Consider the following 22995-nt stretch of genomic DNA (forward strand, 5'->3'; position numbering starts at 1 on the left):
GTCTGTCTATGAACAGTTTTAGATTCTTCACCGTTACCTTCTCAGAAACACAGCAAACATGTTTAATGATGTCTCTTATTCAATTAGACTTCAGCTTCAGTCATGTTCGGCCCTGCAAGCTATAATCCAGGCAGCCAGTTTGACTGAGTACCTATGAATTTCAGAGCTGAAATTAATTAGGACATTGTTATGGTTTATTGCAAGTGGAAGTTAAATTGAAGTGACTGAAAAAGAAAATTGTAATCATTTCATGCACGGCATTGCTTTTGTTCTCCACACTGTGACAGAAATGTCTAATGGTTTTTTTGTCTGAGATATAATAATAGATAGAACAAACAACGGACGAAGTTAGTGTCACAAACAAGTGTTGACCCGACGATTTGAAGATAAAATAAAGATGTAACATTTTATATTTGGACGAATAAACATTCCAATACCACGGACAAATTCTAACACGTCACACAATTAAAATGCACATAAATAATGACTTAATAATCAGATATATTAGCATGCAAGGCAGCGTGCTATGTTATAAATTACACCTGCTAATGGAGAGATTTCACTGTGATCCTATCCTGTCGGATGTTGCTAGTATTTTTTGGAGACTGCTCAACACTTCAGCTACGGATTTTAAATTTCATCTATCACCAACGGTGTTTTAAGTATAACTGACAGCTCTGAAGATGACAAATAGGTAGCCTGCTTTCAGATCCGTGAGGAATGACTTTCACATATCCTTTGCAATCATAATCAGAAGAAGTCCCACTATGCAAAACACACTGAAACACGAGTTAAAGAAGAGTTTACAAGAAATTTGGCATTGGCCGGTGTCAGACTCGCTTTGACTTTATAGTTAAGCCTGCGTTGACGAAGGGCTTACGCTCCTTTTGATCTCGAGGCCATGCCTTTTGGCGTCTCTCATCCCTTTGTGACCTTTCATCTGAAGATTTAAAACAGTGAATCACAAAGACGTCATGTACTGAAGATCACTCTTGTAGTCCCACGGGTCGCCCATGATTGACACAGTCCTGTGCTCTGGAGTCTCCTTAATAGGTTAACATCTGGTCATGCTGACCCACTTTTCAACTTTTTGTCATCTCAACGTTGGCACAGGGTGAATGATAATTTCCCTGCACTGATATTCGTGTACAAAGTGGTTCAGTGTATGTGTTAACACACCGATTACAGATCAGAGTGCTGCTTTAAAGGCCATGCAATACATTGAGTGTGTAAAACACAGCAAAAAGCCCTTAGATTTATTACCTTAAAAAACAAACACGGTATGGAAAATGCTGTGTTGCAACTCTTTATCGCAGTGGAGGCAATCAGCTGAAAAGCCCTATCTCTCATGTGTGAGCTCCTCTCATTGTGGATGCTTCTGCTGTATTACGACCCAACAGACGGGTCTCAAGGACTGGAGGCATGCTGGGAGTATGAGCAGCACACGGGACTCTGCTGTTAAGAGTCTCATCAGTAAAAGTGCCCATCAATCATCATGTTGGAATGTGCGGCCCCTCCCCACTCCTGTAATGACTCTTGAGTGACAGCCACAGCTGGCAGGTATTATGGTCTTGCCTCAACATCAGACCCAACAGAAGGTTAACACTTAATTACTTTGTTTAGGCAGCACTGCTACTGTTCTCTAAACATGTCCCTCCTATGTGTGAGCGCTGGACAAAAGGCCACAAGGAACTCTATTGTTCTTCTGTTTGAACATTTTGTCGTCGGCCTCTGAACTACAGTAGTCCTGCAGGACTGACACTACAAACAACATGCAAACATCACACTTTAAAAGATATCACAACACAGAATAAATGTTGTAAGCTCAAAGTCTTGTGAATGTTTTATAGTTTTGAACCAATTAAAGTCAAAAGTGACACCTCTTTACAGCCAGCAGTGTTTTTTTTAGATCAGAAGAAGAACATTTCTAAACTACTCTCAGACCCACAGTTTTAACTATTCCACCACATACATAACTTCATATACAAATATAGCCCAAAAACCTCTTCTCTCTCAAAATGCAAACATCTAACAGGATACAGGAGATATAGTGCATGAGATCTAAGCCTCAAGTCAAGCTTTCATTCCCCGTTACAATTACATTCATTACAATTTCTTCCTTAATTTGAACTCTCACCTTCAGACCCTCCTCCTCCTCCTCCGGACCCTTTCAGGTCCCGAGCTTGGAGAAGTAACTTTCACCACAGAGCAATATGATGGCATGCATTCATTAGTTGGATTAATCCACACAACCTCCCCACGAAGGTAAACAATATAATGTTAACATTTTGATGTAACTCTAACATATAAAAAGGAAGGCAACGTAAAGTTACAGTTAAGCAGCACATACCTTGCACTAGTATAATGTTTTCCTGTTGTTGCATCATTTGTATGCCCCGTTTGGCTGGCACGAGTCCTGCGCAGTGCTGCAGACAGCCAGCACTTTCACACAGAGAGAAACATGATGTGTCACCCTCTCCCTCTCTGCAAGCAAAGGACGATATGCTGATAAATTAATTGCAACCATTACACACCAACAGTCCATGCACTCATAATGTCACAATTTCCAAGTGAAGATAAAGCAGTCTTTGTTGTGTGACATTGACACTGAACTTGACAAGCCTTCACACCGACATACAAATTTGCGCACACACACTGTTTTGCATATCAGAAGAAAGCTTTCATAACTTTCTAAAAGGAGTAAAAGGTAACAAGTTTTATCGCCGACCTCCATTTAAATGTTCAAAGGCCAATGTTTGGCTAAGACTTCAGAACTTCTCCAACACTGGTGTGTGTTTCTCCTCTCTCTGTCGTCGTACTGCCAAGGTCATAATACAAATGTAAATAACGTTGCCATCAGTAAACAGTGATTTATGTCTCAGTTAGAGAGTTGATTAGTTGGTAGACACATTTATATTCAGCAATTTTAATCATTTATTATCCGCTAAAATCTTTTATAGACTTAACAATGAATCTATTAATTTGAAGATTAAATGAAATAACTGTAGTTGTAGCAGTCTCAGAAGAAGAAGTGAAATTACTGGTTCATAAAATATGTAAATTCTGTAAATGAGAACAACACAATTAAAGTTTGCTGTATCGAAACACACCTTTGGCACCTGAAAGAGTAAGAAGTAGAGGAGATTGGGCAGTGTTCTTGTTGTTTCAGTGTCGACAGACATCTTTATCTGTCATTGTTGTCTTTGTCTTGTAGCCTTTCTTAAAGCTCAACAGGAACAAATCAAGCTGTGGATTTGTAGTCTGCTCATATGTGTGTTTCTATGTGTCAGCAGGTGGGTGGTGTTGTGTCGGACTGAATTTTGGCACTTAGGCCCACTTGGCTTTAAGACTATTTCAGCCTGCCAGTGATATAAGCCTCAGTTGGTTCAGAAAGCTTTTAGAAACCACCCGAGGAGGAACGGTTAAGGCTTTTTGCAGAACACACAGACATTGGTGGAGTTTGTCGCTTCTGTTTCACTTCAGTAACAATGACTGAGATTTTCAGGCAGCCTTTTTATTTTATTTTTATAAAGTTAGGTTAAATTTCAGTGTTTACACCAGTGCAACATCTGTTTCATCAATAACACGTTCTGCTTTTGCCTCACCATTGTTTTTGGCAAGAGTTGGCCCTTCTAGTGTTTCCTTGTGAGGCAGCCAGGAGCCAGATGCATTAAACTCGGTGTATGTTTAAGACCACAACTGCACAAAAGGGGAAACAATATACATATTTCTTGCATCAGATTAAAGCAATGTGTTTTCACAGATGTGTTTGTACGTCCATCTCTATCCTCCACCAGTCTCTAGACAATTAAATAAAAAAGTAAGAAGCAAAAAATAACCAGTTTTACAATATCCTGAGCTCTGATGACTACACTCGACGGCGGCTATTTACAGCACACATAGTCTTAATTTATCACACAGGCACCTGTAAATCATCAGACAGTCACCAAACATCAAACAGGCAATGATGACTATTTGATGATAGTGATTTAGTTTATAGCACTCCTGTTAAAATTAGTTTACAAAGTGCTTCACAAACACAAGGAATTCAAATGATGTAGCGATGAAAACGACAACAATAAAGGCAATAAAGTTGAGCGCACAAGAAAAGCAATTCAAAAGTTTAGAAATGTGCCTTTGGCCCATAATATGTAATGACATGAAAAACCTAAAAGATTAATATTAGCTATGAGAAACCATCTCTCATTTTATTTATTCCCACTTTCCCTGATCAGTCAGGACAAAGACCGTGTGTGTACATCTATGTACACGAGCAGAGAAGAGCTCTCTGTGTCTCACGTCTGAGATTTGCTTATCGTAACTGGATGTTGTGCTATTTTTAGCCGTGTTAGCACCGTAGATGTAATGGATGGCAATGTCAGTTGGTCGGTGATCCACTTTGATCCAGACTGAAATATCTCAACAACTATTATTAGATGGACAGACATTCATGTAGCCCAGAGGATGAAGCCCTATGACTTCAGCGATCCCCTCGCTCTCCATCAGCAGGTGAATGTTTCAACGTTTGTGAAGGAAATTCCTGGTCCCCACATGATGTGTCCACATTATGCACCAAGAGGTTCACATTTTTTGGTTCCGAGTGAAATTTCTCGATGGATTGTCATTTGTTGTCATGGTAAACATTATACCTGCTAAACATCACAAGTTTATACCCTATAGCCAGGCCTGTAAGCGTCTTCCCTACCCAGTCATACCTAGATTAAGTACTCAAGGCGTTGGTCCTGTTCTTTAACAGCAGCCGGTGCACAGCAAGGACAAAATCACTGTTGCAAATAGAAATTCTGTCTGTGCAGAGAAAGTATCTCCACTAAACGTCTCTTGCATTTATATTCTTAGCTTGTAGCAATGAGAACACTTCATCCTGGCAGTGATATGATCTCCTGTGACTTTATCAGCAGAAAGCTTTGACAGGACTCGGGCAGTGACGTTCGGTAAGAGGTTGATTAATGTAATAAATTACTTAATGCTCCTTTAAATCCCAAACTCCTTAACCTCCCAGCTCCCTGTGCACATGTTGTCATTTACGAATTAAAGCTCAAACTAGTTATCAAAAGGAAAGCACGACACACACACACACACACACACACACACACAAGTCGTTACTAGTCAGCTCGTACTTCGAAGAACCAAACAAACTTTAATGATACAAGTGCCAGTGACAGTTTTACAGCATCTAGCCCTTGGATCAAACTGACATGGGTGCTTACTCGAGGCAGCGATTCGAGCCATGAATAACAACCACCATCTTCCGTGCGTTCAGATATAATCTTTTGTTTACAATTCGCTCCCTTCAGACAGCAGCCCTTGCATTACAGGATCACTTTGTGTGTTTGTGGAGGTTTTCAAACTGCACAGTTTGAATGTGAAATTCAAAGAATAAAAGAAACACAGGAAACACCGATACACATTTGGAAAAGAAAACATGCCTGTGTTAATACATTGAGAGAATACGGCAACATCATGCTCCTGCTTCTAGTAATGGAGAGTGATTAATAATATGCATATTTGTCAATGTAAGCGCCTTGGGGGAGAGACGTAAGCACATGCAGCAGAATTAACAAGAGGCAGCCGAGGGAGTTAAAGCTGTGACATTGCATTTATCATAATTCATTACAGTGGCGTCGCAGACATATGCAATATTGTTTGTTTTGAGAAGTTGAGTGCCTGGGAAAGCTTGGTACCGGCTGAGATTATGTATATTTGTTATTTACTTAAATGTCACTTGTTCACTGCAATGCAGTGTTTGTGTCCATGTTTGCAGATGGGGAAAGCAGATTGAGTTCAGGCTCGGCTTCCTACGAACTGGAGGACCATCTCCTCTCGCTAAAAAGTGTTATGTATCCCACATATAAGTTACTCTGAAGCCTCCCTGAGGAAAAGTGTTGATCAAAGACAGGGGTGGTGGTGTTGCTGGAGGAGGGAAGATGCTTATCAGGGAACTAATTTGTTTATATTCGGGACCTGATGCTATCTTAGAGATGTGAGACGTCACTTGGAGGAAAATAGTTTTTTCTGTGCTTTAACGGACATTTCAAATCAAATGGGATACTTGTGTGTGTGTGAATGTTCTCCGAGTTGTGTTACTCCCTGCATGCCGTAAAAGCCCATTGTCTTGTTTTAAAGGTTCTACATACGGCTTTCAGAGCATTATTATAGTAGCAAACAAGTATTTCCTATGTCAAGATATAGTGAGGTCACAAGGAAGGAGAGGAGGAAGTCACAACTGTGTGTGGTAAATCGAGCTTCTCTGTGCTCTGTCAGTGCATGCGAGTCCCTCAGTGTATGTCCCACCGGCGAGCTAATGAACAGCCGCTCTGCACTGCGCTCGCACGGTGGTTACAGCTGCTGCGAAGCTAAACAGTGTTATACATACCATATATAAGTTACCTAACATATTGGGATGAAAAGTGTGAAGCGTCTCTTTTTAATACTTTGAAGTTAATTTATTGCACTTTTCCAGCTCTTCGTGCACTATTTGTTTGATGTCTAACATGAAGTATGAGTGGAGCTGACTTTGCTGTATTTTGAACGCAGATGGATATTTTGCAGTCGCATTTTGTCAAATTCAATCTACTCTGCTTTGATGTCTGAAATTGCTAATTTTGTCTCATGAAAGAAAATACTGTTGTCTTACGCAGAGTATCAGACAGCAACAATTTATAACAGAAGAATACAGGCTACATCTCTGCAATGATGATTCATACACTGGTAGAACAATTTATATTCACTTATGCCAGTAACTTACATTTTCAGCTCCGAGAAGTTGTCCCTGATAAAGCAAACGACAGGACACATAATGAACTATATTAATTTCCCAATATGATGAACTTCACTTTGCTCTCAAAGGCAAAGTGTTATACTTCAAGAACTTAATGTGACCAGCATGAGTTTAATAAAGAATAAGAGCACATTTAATATTCACTTGGATTTTTATGTGTCACTTCTAACCCTTTACATTTTAATGACTTTTGATGAGTGAATTGAAATGTGGAGGCACAGGGTCTGAATGTATTTCTCCTTTGGCTCAAGTTAATATTTCAAGAGAATACACCTTAACTATAAAAGCTAGTTTTTGAAGAAAATACATTTGATTGATTACAGCTTAGTTTATACTTCTATTGCTTGATAGGCTGAGAAAGGGTAAGTGGAAAAAGGAACATGACTGGAAATGAGGTTAAAAGTGAACAAATCCATATGTTCAACACGTAGAAATGTCTGTATTAATTGCTACATTAAAAACTGTCAATTTGGTGGTTAAAGGTCAAGGTCACTGTGACCTCACAAAACACGTTTTTGGCCATAACTGAAGAGTTCATACTCTAATTATGACAATTTCACATAAATGTCTAATAGAATAAAATGAAGAAGTGATGTCATTTTGGACAGACATGGACCGTACAACCGTAAAGCGATAATTCGAGTTTTAAAATATAAAAAGATATGAAGAGGAAAAATTACAATAATGTCTTAAATGTTCTTAACATTCAAAGGTTTTCTAGCTGAAACATATATATATATATATATATATATATATATATATATATATATATATATATATATATATATATATATATATATATATATATATATATATATATAGCAAAATAGCTGCCAAAAAACCATGCACAAAATGGCTTGTGTCATGTTGCCAAATGGCCTTCGTTAGGCAGCCGTCGATGTTGGAGGCTGCTTACTTACATCTCACAAGAGCACTGAAACAAAGGAAATGCTCAATAAGTGAACCAATACATTACCATTTTCCTCCACAGCCGTACTGCTTTGTAGGTATATAGGAGTTAGGGTCACATTCCAGATGACTTCATTAAGTTTCATTTTCCATTTTATCTCTCCTGAAGTGGACCATTAAGTCCGTACGCAAGGGTAACTGATCAGCTAATCTGCCTGTGATTTATGTGGCAGGGAAACTGAGGACTTAACTGAGCCTCAGACCACATTGATTACTGACATGGTTAATTGGCTAAACCCACTGGTACATTGAGAGAGGCTTATTGGAAATGTCAAATCAAGCACCTCATTTGCATTCATGATGTATGGTGTCTATTCCAGCTTCTGCCCAGGCAGCACAAACTGTCACACATAGCAGGAAGAGCCTGGGATCCCTGCCTTGAATTTGCAACTGACCATCTGGCCTTGGTCGGACTTTGGTATCGTTTGGAGAAAAAAACATTTTCCCCAGCATCCACACGTCTAAAGTTGGATGCACGTAGCTGACATGTGCTGATTAGAGGATTATAGATCCATCTTTTTAAAAAAAAGGCACATGCAATTGATTGAACAATGAGATCAAAACAGTTACTGAGACAATTTTGCCAGCAAAATCCTGTGAAATACCTGAGAGCAGATGAAAGCAGCATGAAATGGAATATTTTTGATATAAGCAGATGGTAGAGAAAATAGAGGTGGTATGAATTTAAAGTGTTTGAATAAAAGGATCTTCTTGGCTTATTATAGGGTCATGCTTAGGAATATATATATATATATATATATATATATATATATATATATATATATATATATTTAGAATAACCTGAGAACACACATCTAAAAGACAAACAAACAAACTTTTAATTTGACAAAGTGGCAGCTCTTATTTTAAATTAACCACCTCCACTGCATTTAACTCCAGCAAGGCTCTGGATTTTAAGTGATTCATGAGCTCTATGACAAAAACTTCTCCCATAAAAATGTTACTCTGTAAATTGTCTACATTTTTACACACTGGGTCAACATCTTGACGTGTATGATTATATTTCTGCCACTGCTCATATTGCTTCATATTACTGTGTGTACTTTAAAAACACTGGTTCCCAGCTGATTGCAATAGAGTTGTTTTTTATTTATCCATTTGATCCAAGCGGTAACCTCCATGCCTAGAAAGGGAAGCCAATGCATAAGTGCCCTAAACTTGCATTCTCTCTAATATCGTGCAAGGGGCCACTCCATGTTGTCTGTGTCTTACAACTTTAATCCTTTCACAGTGTGTTTTTAGCTCATGAGTGTTAATTCTGACATTGTGTTTGCTTAAAACGTCTTGTACAGTGTTCAGTTGTGCTTTGCTCCACCCTCTCGTCCCCTCGTTGTTACTTCTGGTCCTAAAAAAACCAGATGGCGACGGCGAAGATGCCAAACTCAATGCTTCAAAACTGTAGCCCACAAACCAATAGTTGACGTCACAGCGACTACGTCTACTTCTTGTATGAAGTCTATGATCATGATCATAAGATCAACAGAAAAAGTCAGCAGTCAGCAGTAGCTTTAATCAAGAGACAGAATGTGCTTATCAACACTTAACCAAAGCCACAATCTTTTCTTAACCATAACCAACGTGCTTTCCCTCCCTAAAACTAAGCACAGATGGGACTCAGGATGCAAACCCCTGTCTCTATGAGTGTGTGGAGCTTAGTTCACTCGAACAAACATCACCTGTGAACATAACCAAGGCAGCAATTACGTTTAGACTCAAACTCAAGAGACACAGAAGGCAGAAGGCCATATTGATATGCCTCAAAGTGTCAGCTGTTTGCAAAATATAAGAACAAAGAGCCATAACATCCTATAATGTTGTAATAATGAATTTCCATTTGTCTTCCCTCGTGATTTGACTAACAACCCCAAGTACTGCAAGTATAGGCAGGACTTAATATACATTTAACTTTTTCTCATGACCCCACATTTACCCAAAGTAATTATGCTGCAATCTGAGCCCAGCGATGCAAAAGAAAACCAACAGTTCCCATCTCACCAGCTGTTATGTTGGCGCACTGAGATATAGTTCAATAAAAGGAGATGGTACAGCACAGGCTTTTCACCACAGCAACAAATTAATACCTATCGTTCTATTCTGTACATGACACACATCTATTATTCATGTTCCCTGGCTCGCTGAATAGCCTTGACTCACGCAGCAGAACTGAAGGAGTCAAAGCTGCTCAGGACAAGGTGAGTCAGTGAATCAATGAGAGCTTTGTTTATAATTCATATAAGTCTGCCATTCACATAAGATCTTTCACACAGTAAAAGCATATCCAACACAGATATTCAGCATGCATTAATTCAAGGTTTCATAACGTAAGCTCTGTGGGAAGTTAGTAAGAATATTTAAAGTAATTCAGCCTTCATGCAGAGTTGTAAGATAATGAATCGTCACAAAGTATGGCTTTCATTGCAAGTCAAGTTTTAAACAACTTAAATTAATAGAGGTTATGTAATAAAAAAAGATACCTTGATATAACAGCTCAAACAGAAAATGTGTTTTAGAGTTTAGATAAAAAAGAAGAAAGAATTTTGATAAGACAAATGCTTAATGTGTGAGGAAGAAATACCACAGACAAAAGAGCGGATCTGCTTTATAGAGAGGGCTAACTGTCAAGACTAACTTTCTACTCCTTCAATTGTAAAATATTTTGTATGAATGTGAAATGGGTTTGAAGGGCTTTTCTTTATTCTCCTTAAGTAGCCACTAGCTGGAGCAGCTGGGGCTCAGGATGGGTCGTACACATAGGTTTGGGCGATAGGACTGAATATATGGGGTGTTTTGTTCTTTTGGTCCCGATGTTCAGGCCAGCACCTTACACGGTAGCTCACTTCCATCAGTGTGTAAGTGTATGTGAAAGGTTGAATGAAAGGCAAATTGTCAAGCAGTTTGGATAAAAACGGCATATAAATGCAGCCATTTACTATTTATCACCATCTTAGTTTAGCTTGCTAATTTTGTTAATAACCACTGAACACGAGGAACAGCTGAGGATGATGGAAATGTTGATAGTTTTGCAGGCATTTGTTCACAAACCAAAGTATTGGAAACATTAAAACTTTGACCTGATGAAAAACTACAAATGTCAACCTCATGGTGGCACTAGATAAAAAGTTAAGGGATCACCAAAGTCATGAGGATTCATTCTCTGGGGACCATTAATATCTAATGTAACAAAAGAGCAATGAGATGCATCAGCTGCATTTATTCAAATGTCACTGGATGTTATGAGAGAAGCTGTGATGATTACATTCTTGAGTGAATCTCACCTGTGCATTCTCACATTTTCAGATTTACAGCCACTCAGTTGATTTAACTTAACGCTCAATATCCCCTTACAACTGTTCAGATTTTCCCCACCAGAATGTTCTTTAGTTTCTAGCTCTCTTACTGTCTTATTCGTGACATTTGTGTGATTTCAGCTGGCTTCTCCTTTATTCATTCCCTCATCTCTCCGGCTTCTGTTGTGCTCTGGTTTTGTCTCTCACAGCTCTGTTAGAGGTTATACTGGCCGGCAGAGACTGCTTGGTGGCTGGAGACTCATGCTCAAGTGATGAGGCTTGTAGTCCACGTCTGCGGACTTTGCGTCAGTGTGTGGCGGGCAATGGCAGCGTGAAGCTGGGCCCCGGTGCCAGGAGCCAGTGTGCCAACGCAGTGTCCGCCCTGCTGTCCAGCCCCTTACATGGCTGCCAGTGTAAAAGGGGCATGAAGAAGGAGAAGAACTGCCTGAGCATCTACTGGAGCCTTCATCAGTCCATCATACATGGTAAGTGCGTTGTGGATAGCAGCAGTCTATACTGCTAAAATAAAACTTGAATTTTACAAGTGTACAAATTAGAGCTTTGTTTTATTGTCATTCAGAAGATGGAGAAGCACAGGTCGGTAAAAACAATACAGATAACAAATGAATAATAGGCAGACTTTTATCTGTGTATAAATTATCCGTTAGTGGATTGGAGTCTAAATGGCAAAAGCAAAATGATAACATGAGATAATTATTGTTTCATACAGTTTAAATGAATTGTGACGCTACGACATTCACGCCAATGTTTCTATTTTTCTTTCAGGACTCAACCTGGTGGAGAGTTATCCCTATGAGACTGTGCATAGGGATTACGACTATGTCCGCTTGGCCTCTATTACAGCTGGCAAGTTCACTGACCTTCATTAAGTTTCACCTTATCTTATACAATTCTACCCTTTGTATTGTTCTAGTACTAATACATGACTCGACTGAATTTCCCCTGGAAGCATGCCAAGACAAATAGAGGTCCCTTCTGTTCTTAAGACACACTAACACAAGGATTACTATTCATCCTAACTGTCTTCAGGTTGTTGGATGGAAACCTTAATCATTTGTAAGACTGAGTTTAAATAACTCAATGCATGGGTGTCAATTCTATACTAATGCAGACATTTCTTCTATACTACTAATGCAGTATTAGCATTATCTTAAGGTTACACATTTAAGTAAGTAAAACTACATTAGTTCAGGTTTGACTTTGGGAATTAGGATAATTGTTTGTTCAGGGTTAAATAAGAAAACATTTACCAAGAAATTAAAAATTACTTGCATTGGAAGGTATCTTTGCATGAGTCCAAGGCATACAGTATGTAAGCTATAGACCCTTTTAGTGTCAACATCACAATCACGTCACAGTGTTAGCTAGAGGTAAAACAAAGGAAAGACTGAAGGCAAACACCTGAGAGTAGTAGTCTTAAGTTACACATCGAATATGTAAGTAAGTAAAAAAAAGTTACAAAGTGCTTTACAGGGGAAATACATATAGAGTTATAAACAAAGGATACCTATACAAATACAAATGACACAAATTAATTGCAGCCCCTACACAGGGAAGGTAAGTTGGTAGAGATGGGTTTTGAGAAGTTCTGACCTAAAGAGGGGGGGAGACAGTTCCAGAGGGATGGGGCCCTTACGGCAAACGCACAATCACCCCTGGATATGCGGAGAGAGCTGGGTATGAATAAGAGACTTTGGTCGGATGATCTTGGTGGATCTTGATTTCAAACACAGAGGAAACTGTTGAAGTGTCCTCTCCTTAGAAATGACCATAGATTGAATAGTTATACAGAATACACATCTAAAAACTGTTTCTCTTTACTATGCAGATTTGCTTTTTCTATCAGGTGTGTAAATGTCTGGCCATTCACTGCAGGTAATCCTGTTAGACATCCGTCAGCGTGTAATGTTGGTGGTTGGCCAATCTTGTCTCGTTGGCTAATGTTAACTTCCTTATGTAACACTTACGGCCCCTTGAGAGTTAATGATTCAGAAAAACTCATATTTTCTTTAGCCATTAAAATGTGTTCAGAGAATTGTTTTGCCTCCAGCTACAATCTGCCAACAAAAATGTGTCATCATCTTTACTAACAGAAATGGCATCAATATATCCATCTACCTATTCGACCAGAACACGCGTCAGTGTAAAAAAACTATACACACACACACACACACACACACACACTGCAGAAAACTGATGACTCATCCCTGAAGCTCAAACAGCTCAACAAGGTCAGCTGGTTGCTCATTTCCCAGGCAACATGTATACAAAAGGTCCATTCAGAAGTTGCCACACACCGAGGACCAGTGTCCACTCTCACAGCAAACATGACCGTTCACAAATTGAGGCCTGCTTTATTCACTGATGCCATAAAGGACAGGAAGTTGTCTTTATGTTTTCGTTGGAGATCACAGAGCACTAGCAATACTCACGTTACACTTATCTTCAGATCTGATTATACAGATACTCAGATATCAAATATTTTAGGCATTTCCCTAAATCGTATGGACATTTTTGGGACATTTTATGCTTTTATTTAATAGCGATAGTGGAGATGGGCAGGAAATGTGGCGGGGGAAATAGTAGGGGAATGACATAGAGCAAACGATCCGGCCAGCCAGTAATCAAACAGAGCACTCGCTGCTAAAGGCATTTGCGCCCATGTGGTTTGCGCCCTTACCAATCGGCTATCGGGTAGTCCCTTGAAATCAGCTTTTGTATTAGTTTCTTATGTTCTCTGTCCCCAACTGAATTGTTAATTAGATGTGAGTTCAGAAGTGCAACTCTCAATATCTCAATTAAAACAGTTGTCAGTAATGTTGGTGGACAATTCTATCAACAGGGTACAAAAAAAGACTCCCTTCATTTGACAGACAATGTGAAGTATAACTGCCCAAATCAATGTCACACTGCAGCAACACACACACGCACACACGCACACACACACACACACGCACACACACACACACACACACACACACACACACACACACACACACACACACACGTTTAAGCTTGATGGCCATCACAACCCTGAAATTATAATCAGAGTCAAGCAAGTTATGATTATTTGGGCATTTGCACTATTTCACACAATACATGTGATTGGGTGCTTAGAGTAAATGAACAAAGGATGAACAGCCATAGTAAGGTAGTTGTGACGCACATTTTACAGAGAAGAGAACGACAGAGAGGGATTTGCAACAGACAGAGGACAGACGCAACTCAGCGGAATACCACAATGCAGTCTGTACTTTAAAGAAAATGGCACATATGTCTAGCAGGTTAACAGCTGAAGTTCAGAGCCTGTTGGTGCAATATGCCGCCTTCATGATCCTGTTCCTGGGTAAGACGTTAAACTGCATCCTATTTTGGGCAGCTGGGGCTCATAGCCTCATAGCCATGTAAGGCATAGCCATGTAAGGCAACCCATCTAGGAGAAGGACACTCCGAACAAAAACCAAGGGTGCTGTTCACACCCGGCTCCGAGCCGTATACCATCTGGAGGCATCGGAGTCAAGGGTGGATAAGGGCTTATGCCCAAAACGGCCAGAGTAGGACTGTGAGGAGCTGCGCCCCACAATTCTTATATTTGCACATTGTAAGGCCTAAATTATGGAGAACAAAGTCATTCCAAATCCTATACTTCCAGCGGCGGGAGTCCGCAGGAACCAAGCAGCGGACGGTGGGGGTGGTCCTCTCCCGGAGGACAGTATGACGATAGGGCCTCAAACCCGGAAGGGAGGGTTCTATCCGACCAAAGTACTCCTACGTTGCCGGAGACCATTCACCATGGGAACCTTCAACGCAAGCACAGTTAGAGAAGAAGGGAGGATGGAGGAGCTGGCACACTGTGCCAAGGAAAGGGGAGTGGAGATCCTGGGAATCCAAGAGCATAGAAGAGTGCATGCTGAGGATCAGATCGTGTATCACAGAGTGGAGAAATGCTGGTTCATCACCTCATCAGCGTGGCGAAACGAGGCACAAGCTGCCACTGGCGGAGTGGGGTTACTGCTGAGTTCTCGGGCACGTAAGGCTCTCCTTAGGGTACACTATCACACCAACAGGATCCTTAGTGCTGACTTTGATGGCAACCCAGTCACAACTGTCATAGTCGTGAACTCACCCACCAATGTGACACAAGCTGAGGAGGTGGAGAAGTTCTATAAGGACCTTGCAACAGCGGTCCATGATATCCCGGCTCACAACTTCCTTGCAATCCTGGGTGACTTCAATGCAAGGCTCGGACCGGAGGATGCACCTCTCACGTACCACAACTCCACTAACTGCAATGGCGAACATCTTGCAGCCCTACTTATGGAGCATGAGCTACTAGCTGCGAACACCATGTTCCAGAAAAGAATGGGCAAGAGATGGACCTTCCAGGATCGGGCTACCGGTATGCAACGTCAACTGGACTACATACTAGTAAGGCGAAGGTGGAGAAACTCCATCTTGAACGCTGAACCTTACAGCACGTTCAACTCTGTGGGCTCTGACCATTGAGTGGTCTCCATGAGGGTGAGACTGAGCCTCAGGGTCCCCAAACCAAGCCTGAAGACCCGGTATGACTGGAAGGCATTCTCGGCCAGCCCTGGCCTTCAAACCAGGTACGCAGTGGAGGTAGGGAATCGACTGCAGAGAATCGCTTGGTATTGAATATGGCCAAACAGCTTCTTTTCGATACCTACGATAAGATCAGGGGGGAGGAGCTGATGGAGAAGGTGCAGAGAGTGGAGGCAGCGCATGGCAGTACGGGGAGGCATGGAGGGTCATCAATGAGATGAGTGGGAGGAAAAGGTCGAAGGAGGGACAGGTGGCGGGCGACAGCCCAGAAGAGAGGGTGACCTCCTGGTTCACTCACTTCCGAAATCTCCTGGGAACACACCTGACAGTGGATGGACCTGAGGAAGTGATACCTGTCGTCCTCACGAATCTCGCTATTGACGATGGTCCCTTTACAGTCAGGGAGTTTGCCAAAGTGAAATCCACACTGAAGCAGGGGAAAAGTGCTGGGCCGGGATGGCATCCCTCCAGAAGTCTGTAAGAACTGTGATCTTGACAACATCATCCTGGAGTTCTGCAACCGGGCCCTTATGACAAACAGCCAGCCTGATATGTGGTCTCTCTCTAACATCATCCCAGTGCCTAAGTCCGGAGATCTCTCGAAGCCAGAAAACTATCGTGGCATAAGTCTGATTTGTGTCATTGCAAAAATGTACAACCGCATGATACTGAACCGGATACAGAGCGCCATCGACCCCCACCTGAGACAGAACCAAAATGTTTCTGAGAGAAGAGGACCACTGTGACCCAGATCTTGGCCTTGAGGAGAATCATCGAGGAGGTTAAGAAGAACAACCTGACAGCGGTACTGTGCTTCATCGATTTCAAAAAGGCATTTGACTCGATACACAGAGGCGTGATGATGAAGATACTCAAGGCCTACGGTGTCCCTTCCAATTTACACTGGGCCATAGGGACCATGTATAAGGGTACAAGAGGAATGGCAGATGGCAGATGGCAACAGTGAAGAGTTTGACATCCTGGCTGGGGTGTTGCAAGGGGACACACTTGCCCCCTTCCTCTTCATCATAGTCCTAGACTATGTGCTCAGGAAGGCCATCAGTGGACGGGAGCTAGAACTCGGCCTCATAATAACACCTAGGACGTTGAGACGACACCCCGCTCTAGTCCTAACGGACCTGGACTATGCGGATGACATCAGTCTGCTCTCTGACCACGTAGAGCAAGCACAGGAACTCCTGGGCAGAGTGGAGTGCGCCAAGGTTGGCCTTCAGCTAAATGCCAAGAAAACTGAGTTCATAACATATAACATCTCCCCGGACCATCCACCTCTAAACACAACAGGAGACACTGCTATAAAGGAAGTCAATGATTTCAAATACCTGGGCTCGTGGATCAACTCGTCCGAGCAAGACTTTAAAGTGAGGAAGGCGCTTGCATGGAGTGCCCTGAATGGCATGACCTGTGTGTGGAACTCCAACCTCCCCCGACAAATGAAACTCAGCTTCTTCCATGCAACAGTGGAGTCTGTTCTCCTGTATGGCAGTGAATGCTGGACCCTGAAGCCCACCCTGCAGAAATCCCTAGATGGGTGCTATGCGAGAATGCTGCGTGTGGTACTTGGCATCAACAAGGATGAGCATGTCACCAACACGCACTTGTATGGGGGAGCGCTAAGGGTGGGTGAGAAAACAGCGGTCAGGAGAATGAGGCTGGCAGGTCACTGCCAGAGACACCAAGAGCTGCCAGCCAGCAAACTTGTGCTGTGGAAGCCAACACACGGTCACCGATCACTAGGGCGCCCCACAATAACATACGTGGATGTACTCAGGAAAGATGCGGGAGCAGAAAATACTGGCGAGCTAGCCAGATGCATGGAGGATCAGGATGACTGGAAGCACCGATGGAGGGCCCGTCTGAGGACGACCTAGTAGTAGTATGATCACTTTAATCAGGAGGATGGAGAGACGTGAACCTGGTTCTTGTGCTGGCATTTAAATAATACAAAGAAGCCAGCCAGGTTATACTTGTGTCCTTATTTTCATTTTAAGAAATTGTTCTCTTTTCATAACATAAAAATAGAGACCAGACTCCTATAATAATAATAATACTCGTTTTATTATTCTGGTCCTCAGAAAATGAGCCCCAATTGTTTGTTCACAGACACTTCTACCTTGCAGCTGATCTTAAATTCCAAACTACCCATCTCAACGTTTGTGATATTACATCTCAGCATGTTGAATAAATAAATACAGTACATATCACAGGTCACGCACGCTCTTATTCATATAAACACAACAACTTTTTGGTATTGTTTTTCCACTGATATATACGCTTGTCTCTCACCTTACTTCTGTCCACAGACTCAGATGTTGGCATGACAACTGTGAATCGCTGCCTGGATGCGGCCAAGGCTTGCAATGTGGACGACTTGTGCCAGAAGCTCCGCACAGAATATGTGTCAGCTTGTATCAAACCCACTGCCAAGTCGGGCTTGTGCAACCGGCCTAAATGCAATAAGGCTCTGCGCAGGTTCTTTGACCGCGTCCCCGCCGACTACACACACGAACTGCTCTTCTGCCCCTGTACGGACACAGCATGCGCAGAGCGTCGAAGGCAGACTATTGTACCCAGTTGCTCTTATGAAAGCGTGGAAAAACCCAACTGCATCCCACAGATGAGGATCTGTAACGCTGACTATGTGTGCAGGTAAGAACGGAGCTAAATGGACGCTTTTAATTGGCTCCCATTTATTTCAATGTCAGTCTTTCTCTCATGTCTATAACAGATATTAAAGTTATTTCTCACTTAGCCATGGTCTCATATGGATATGCTAACATATTGCTCTAATATGATCATAATCCCCAGTTTTGCTTTGCTTAATGAACTTGCTCCTTTTTCAAGGTATCCCAAATCAGCAAAGCTAATGTTTCATCATTCCGGATTTATTCAAGTACTCCTTAGATATAGATTTTAAATATAATCACAATACATATTTGGGCCAGTGCTGTTCAGTATTATGGCTGTTGGAAACCAAATAAACAGCCATTCAATCAACAAAATGGCCTGCTGTTTTATCCTAAAGCTTTCTACCTCCATTGGTTAGAACACCCCAGAGAGCCTGTTGGAATAACACATTAAATATTTAGCACAGATAAAGGGCCAGATGGATCTGAGTTATCGCTCATTGCTATCTCTGGTCATGGCCATTATTTTTCACAGCCCCATTACACTCAGAGGGCTTTGCTAATGATCCCAGGTCTGGGGGATGAAATATATTACTCTATCACTTTACACATTACAGTCCAAAGCTTTCAGTGTTCAACACATCCAACAATATTTCTTTATGTCAGAGGGGCATACTTAATTAAATGAAAGTTATAGTAAAAAGAATGTATTAAAAAAAATATCCAGAAAACTTTTTACGCTATCAAGCTATCACGTGCTAACCAGTGCCCGTTGTTTCTCTAGGTCTCGCCTATCACAGTTCCAGTACGATTGCGAACCCTCCAAAACATCTGCCAATGGATGTAAGCAAGGGAACTATGGAGCCTGTCTTCTCGCCTACACAGGGCTCATAGGTAGGTGCACAACTAATAGGTAATACACAGAGAGGAAGACTAAATGGACAGGTGGAGGAGGAAAGAGATGTGAATGAAGATATGTGCCATATGCTGTGTTAGAGAAGGAAAGGGAAAAGTGTCAACAAAGATCCAGGAATAAGTGAAAAAAGCTAGTTAGAGGAACAATTAATAATACCGAACAGGTGAGAGTAAGTGGGAGAATGAAATGAAACTTGTGTTTCTAAACCAAAAGTCAAAAGTTCAACAGGGTTTATGATACAGAAGCATAACAATCTCTCTTTACACAAAGACAGAGGCTCTTTACACAATGCAAGGTGTGTTTTAATTGTTTTATCTGTGAATGAAAAAAAGAACAGCCACTTCTTTTCCACACACACACTGGAGAGAGGAGCTAACCTAATGCATTTCAACAACCTCAAATGGTGCCCCTCAGCACAAACACACACTTAGCATTTTCATTCCTGTCTTGTATTTATTAAAGCACTTGGAATCAAACCTCCACTATGTTGAAGGAAAATATAGCCACAGAAAAAAAATGTCAATGCCAAAGACTTCTATGACTCTCTCTCAAATATATCATACAGGTCAGTGCACATCCAGTCCAACCAAACACTAGAATATGATCAGCCCTGTGCATTAGGTCAGCGTAAAGAAAATGCTGTGTGCATTAATGTTTCAGATAATAAAGCACTATGAATACAGTGTAACAACTCAAAAGGATATTAAATATTTAATACTGATTGAGGTTTGGTGCGGTCTCTCTGCAGGAAGCACAATAACTCCCAACTATATCGACAACTCAACTTCCAGCGTGGCTCCGTGGTGCTCGTGCTCGGCCAGTCTGAGCCGGGGAGAAGACTGTGACCATTTCCTGGGATACTTCACCGACAACATCTGTCTCAGTGAGTGTCACTCTATCCACAATGTACTGGAACATACCAACAGAAGTTTTTGGGGAAGGGGTTGTGTTTGTATAGAGGTATGGGGTGTTGTGCAGGTTAAGGAATTTGTGTTGGGTTTTTTCGAGCCTCTTCATGTTGTTGTTTTTCCAGGATATATTTTTTCTGTTTCTGCTCGTGACTAGGGATGTCATGAAAACCAATACTTCAGTATCAAGTCAATGCCAAATTTCTGAAAACGTGACACCCAGGGGTTGTGAACAACACAAATCTGTGTTGAAATCATCACAAGGAAAGCTAGTCAACGTTAGCTGTTAACAGCCGGTGACTACCTTTCCTAGGAGTTGCTAGTGACATGCTGCGGTTAAAAAGAGGACCCAAGCGCAGTACACACAACAGGCAGGTTGCAAACAAAAAAGCTAGCTTTATTAAACAAAGCCGAACACAACACATTGGTACAATACAAAACTGAGGGAGCAGGCCAAGGCAACAGAAAACAGGACAAACCAGGTTGGCACGATAGAACACCAGGTTTTTTTGTAATAATGACTATTAGGCGAAGGTAAATTATAACAAAATCATGATGTGTTCAAATGTATTTAACATTTACTTTTTGAATAAATACAGTTGTTTAAAGGAGATGTTTTCACAGATATACTATATATAGCCTCTTTCACACATTCCTAAAATGTTGAGGATCAAAAATCATGAAACTTCAGTGGTATTGGTATCGACTACAAAACTTCCGGTATTGTGACATCCCTAGCTTCTATACAGCTCCATGAACACAAACTGCATGATCAGATAGCAACGATAAAGAGTTTGTCTACATTATTCAGATACAAGTTGCACATGTGCCGTACATCCTTAATGCAGATTCCAGTCTTATATCTGTCCAATAAATGTAAGGTTTACTGTTAGCTTACCTTTGTGTTGAAAGGAGCCAGTTGAGGTGGTTCGGGCATTTAAATCAAATCAAATCAAATGTATTTATATAGCCCAATATCACAAATTACACATTTGTCTCAGTGTGCTTCACAGACTGTACAGGATACAACACCCTCTGTCCATAGACCCTTGCATTGCACAAGGACAAAACACCACAATTAAAGGGGGAAAAATGGAAGAAACCTCAGGGAGAGCATCTGAGGAGGGATCCCTCTCCCAGGACGGACAGACGTGCAATAGATGTCGTGTGTACCGGATAAACAACATAGCAAAAATACAACATTTGACAGAAATTATGTCAAAAAAGAGAAAGTATGGATGAATCCAGGATAATGTCAAAAAGGCTTCCCGGTGTCCAGCAGGACCAGCAGGCGCTGCCCTGGTCCTGATGATGCCCCGAATCTAGTAAGGATGCCACCTGGAACACCAGGCACGTCCAGCTGGGAGGAGACCCAGGACTCGGTGAAGAGATTATATCTCCTCACTGGCCTGGGAACGCCTCGGGATCCCCCAGTCGGAGCTGGCGGATCTGGCCCGTAGAAGGGAAGTTTTGGGTTCCTTCCTGGAGCTGCTGCCCCCGCGACCCGACCCCGGATAAGCGGTAGACGATGGATGGATGGATGTTAACTTAGCATAAAGACTGGAAGCAAGGGGGAAACGGCTAAACTGGCACTGTCCAAAAGGGACAAAATCCCACATCAGCATCCCTTGTGCTATGTTCTCACTACGAGCGACAAGGCAACACAATGGCAAAGCGTGGCAAGCTAAATTGTCACCGAGTTACCGTTGAAGTTTTGCTCAAGCACACGTTGACGTAGTAATGTCGTCAAATAGAAATACTTTTTTCTTCTTAAGCTGACTAACTAACATGATGTTTGTGTAAGTGTAAAGTAGGATAGGCAGTGGTTTCATGGGGAGTTACGTAAAACTGGTCCTTTAAGCTCAATTTGGTACTATTTAAAGATTTTATCCAGGTTGCAAAAATGAGACATCAAGCAGCCTTAGATCTATATCAACAGAGATGGAAAAGTTAGCATATGGACACACACACTCATATAGCTGAATATAGCAGGACAAAGTCTTAACAGGTGTAAAGAAAAACCCATCAATGTAGAACAGAAACAAATACTGTTCCACAAATATTCAGGTGCACGTTTGGATGTTTATGTTTTCATTTCATTTCCCTTCCCTGCTGGTACAGCCAGAGTAATTTGATTATGATATGAAATACAAAAACAGCGTTCCCCAATCAGAATAATTTGCACTGATAACCTGCAACAGGGGACATTCAAACAGACTTGATATGAAAACCAAAGTAAATAAGTTTTGGATAGAAGAATGTGACAGGACAGATGTTTCCCAGCATGCTCAAACAGCAGCAGAGTGAGATGTATTCAAATCAGAGTTCCTGTGCTTTTTGTAAATGTAACAGTATGCTCTCTTTCACTCTCTCTCTTAGTGTGTCCCTCTGTTTCTCCACCATTTACTGGCTCACTTCATCTTCTCATGTTATTAATCATCCCCTTCATGCTGTTTCCTTGGTAATTCCACCTGGCTGTTCAGACTTCACTTCTAAGTGAATTATAAGTAAGCTGGCCCTGTGATTGTTAGGTAATTGTATATTTATGGAATCTCCTCCAAACACCTGATGTACTTTCTTTTCTTTTTCTTTTAACAGTTGATGGAAAAAGTTAGAGCACTAATTCATTAAAACTTTCTTCAGATAAATGCTCATTATTTTGGACACCAATCAGTTTTAATCCTTAAGGATGTGTAGTGTAGTTTATATATATACACGTATATGTATATGGCATTTAAGGCTTGACTATCCAACATAAATATTCAGCTGTTACAGGTACTAAGTAAATGTTCTGAAACCTGAATGATGGCGTCAGCTGCAAAAATTAGACTAAAGATGATGGAAAATCTGACATTAAAAT

The 22995-nt window shown here is 41.3% G+C and overlaps 1 protein-coding gene across 1 annotated transcript in view; it reads left to right on the forward strand.

Annotated features, from left to right (window-relative positions):
• gfra4b (GDNF family receptor alpha 4b) overlaps positions 1-22995 on the forward strand; it is a 43333-nt gene that overhangs the window by 14876 nt on the left and 5462 nt on the right. The window contains exons 2-6 of the mRNA XM_029442418.1: positions 11286-11561; positions 11863-11943; positions 17988-18333; positions 19096-19205; positions 19976-20110. Of these exons, the coding sequence (XP_029298278.1) occupies positions 11286-11561; positions 11863-11943; positions 17988-18333; positions 19096-19205; positions 19976-20110 (948 nt within the window). The remainder of the gene's footprint in view (positions 1-11285; positions 11562-11862; positions 11944-17987; positions 18334-19095; positions 19206-19975; positions 20111-22995) is intronic.

This window comes from Cottoperca gobio, chromosome 10 (genome assembly GCF_900634415.1).
Source record: "Cottoperca gobio chromosome 10, fCotGob3.1, whole genome shotgun sequence".
Classification (NCBI taxonomy): domain Eukaryota; kingdom Metazoa; phylum Chordata; class Actinopteri; order Perciformes; family Bovichtidae; genus Cottoperca; species Cottoperca gobio.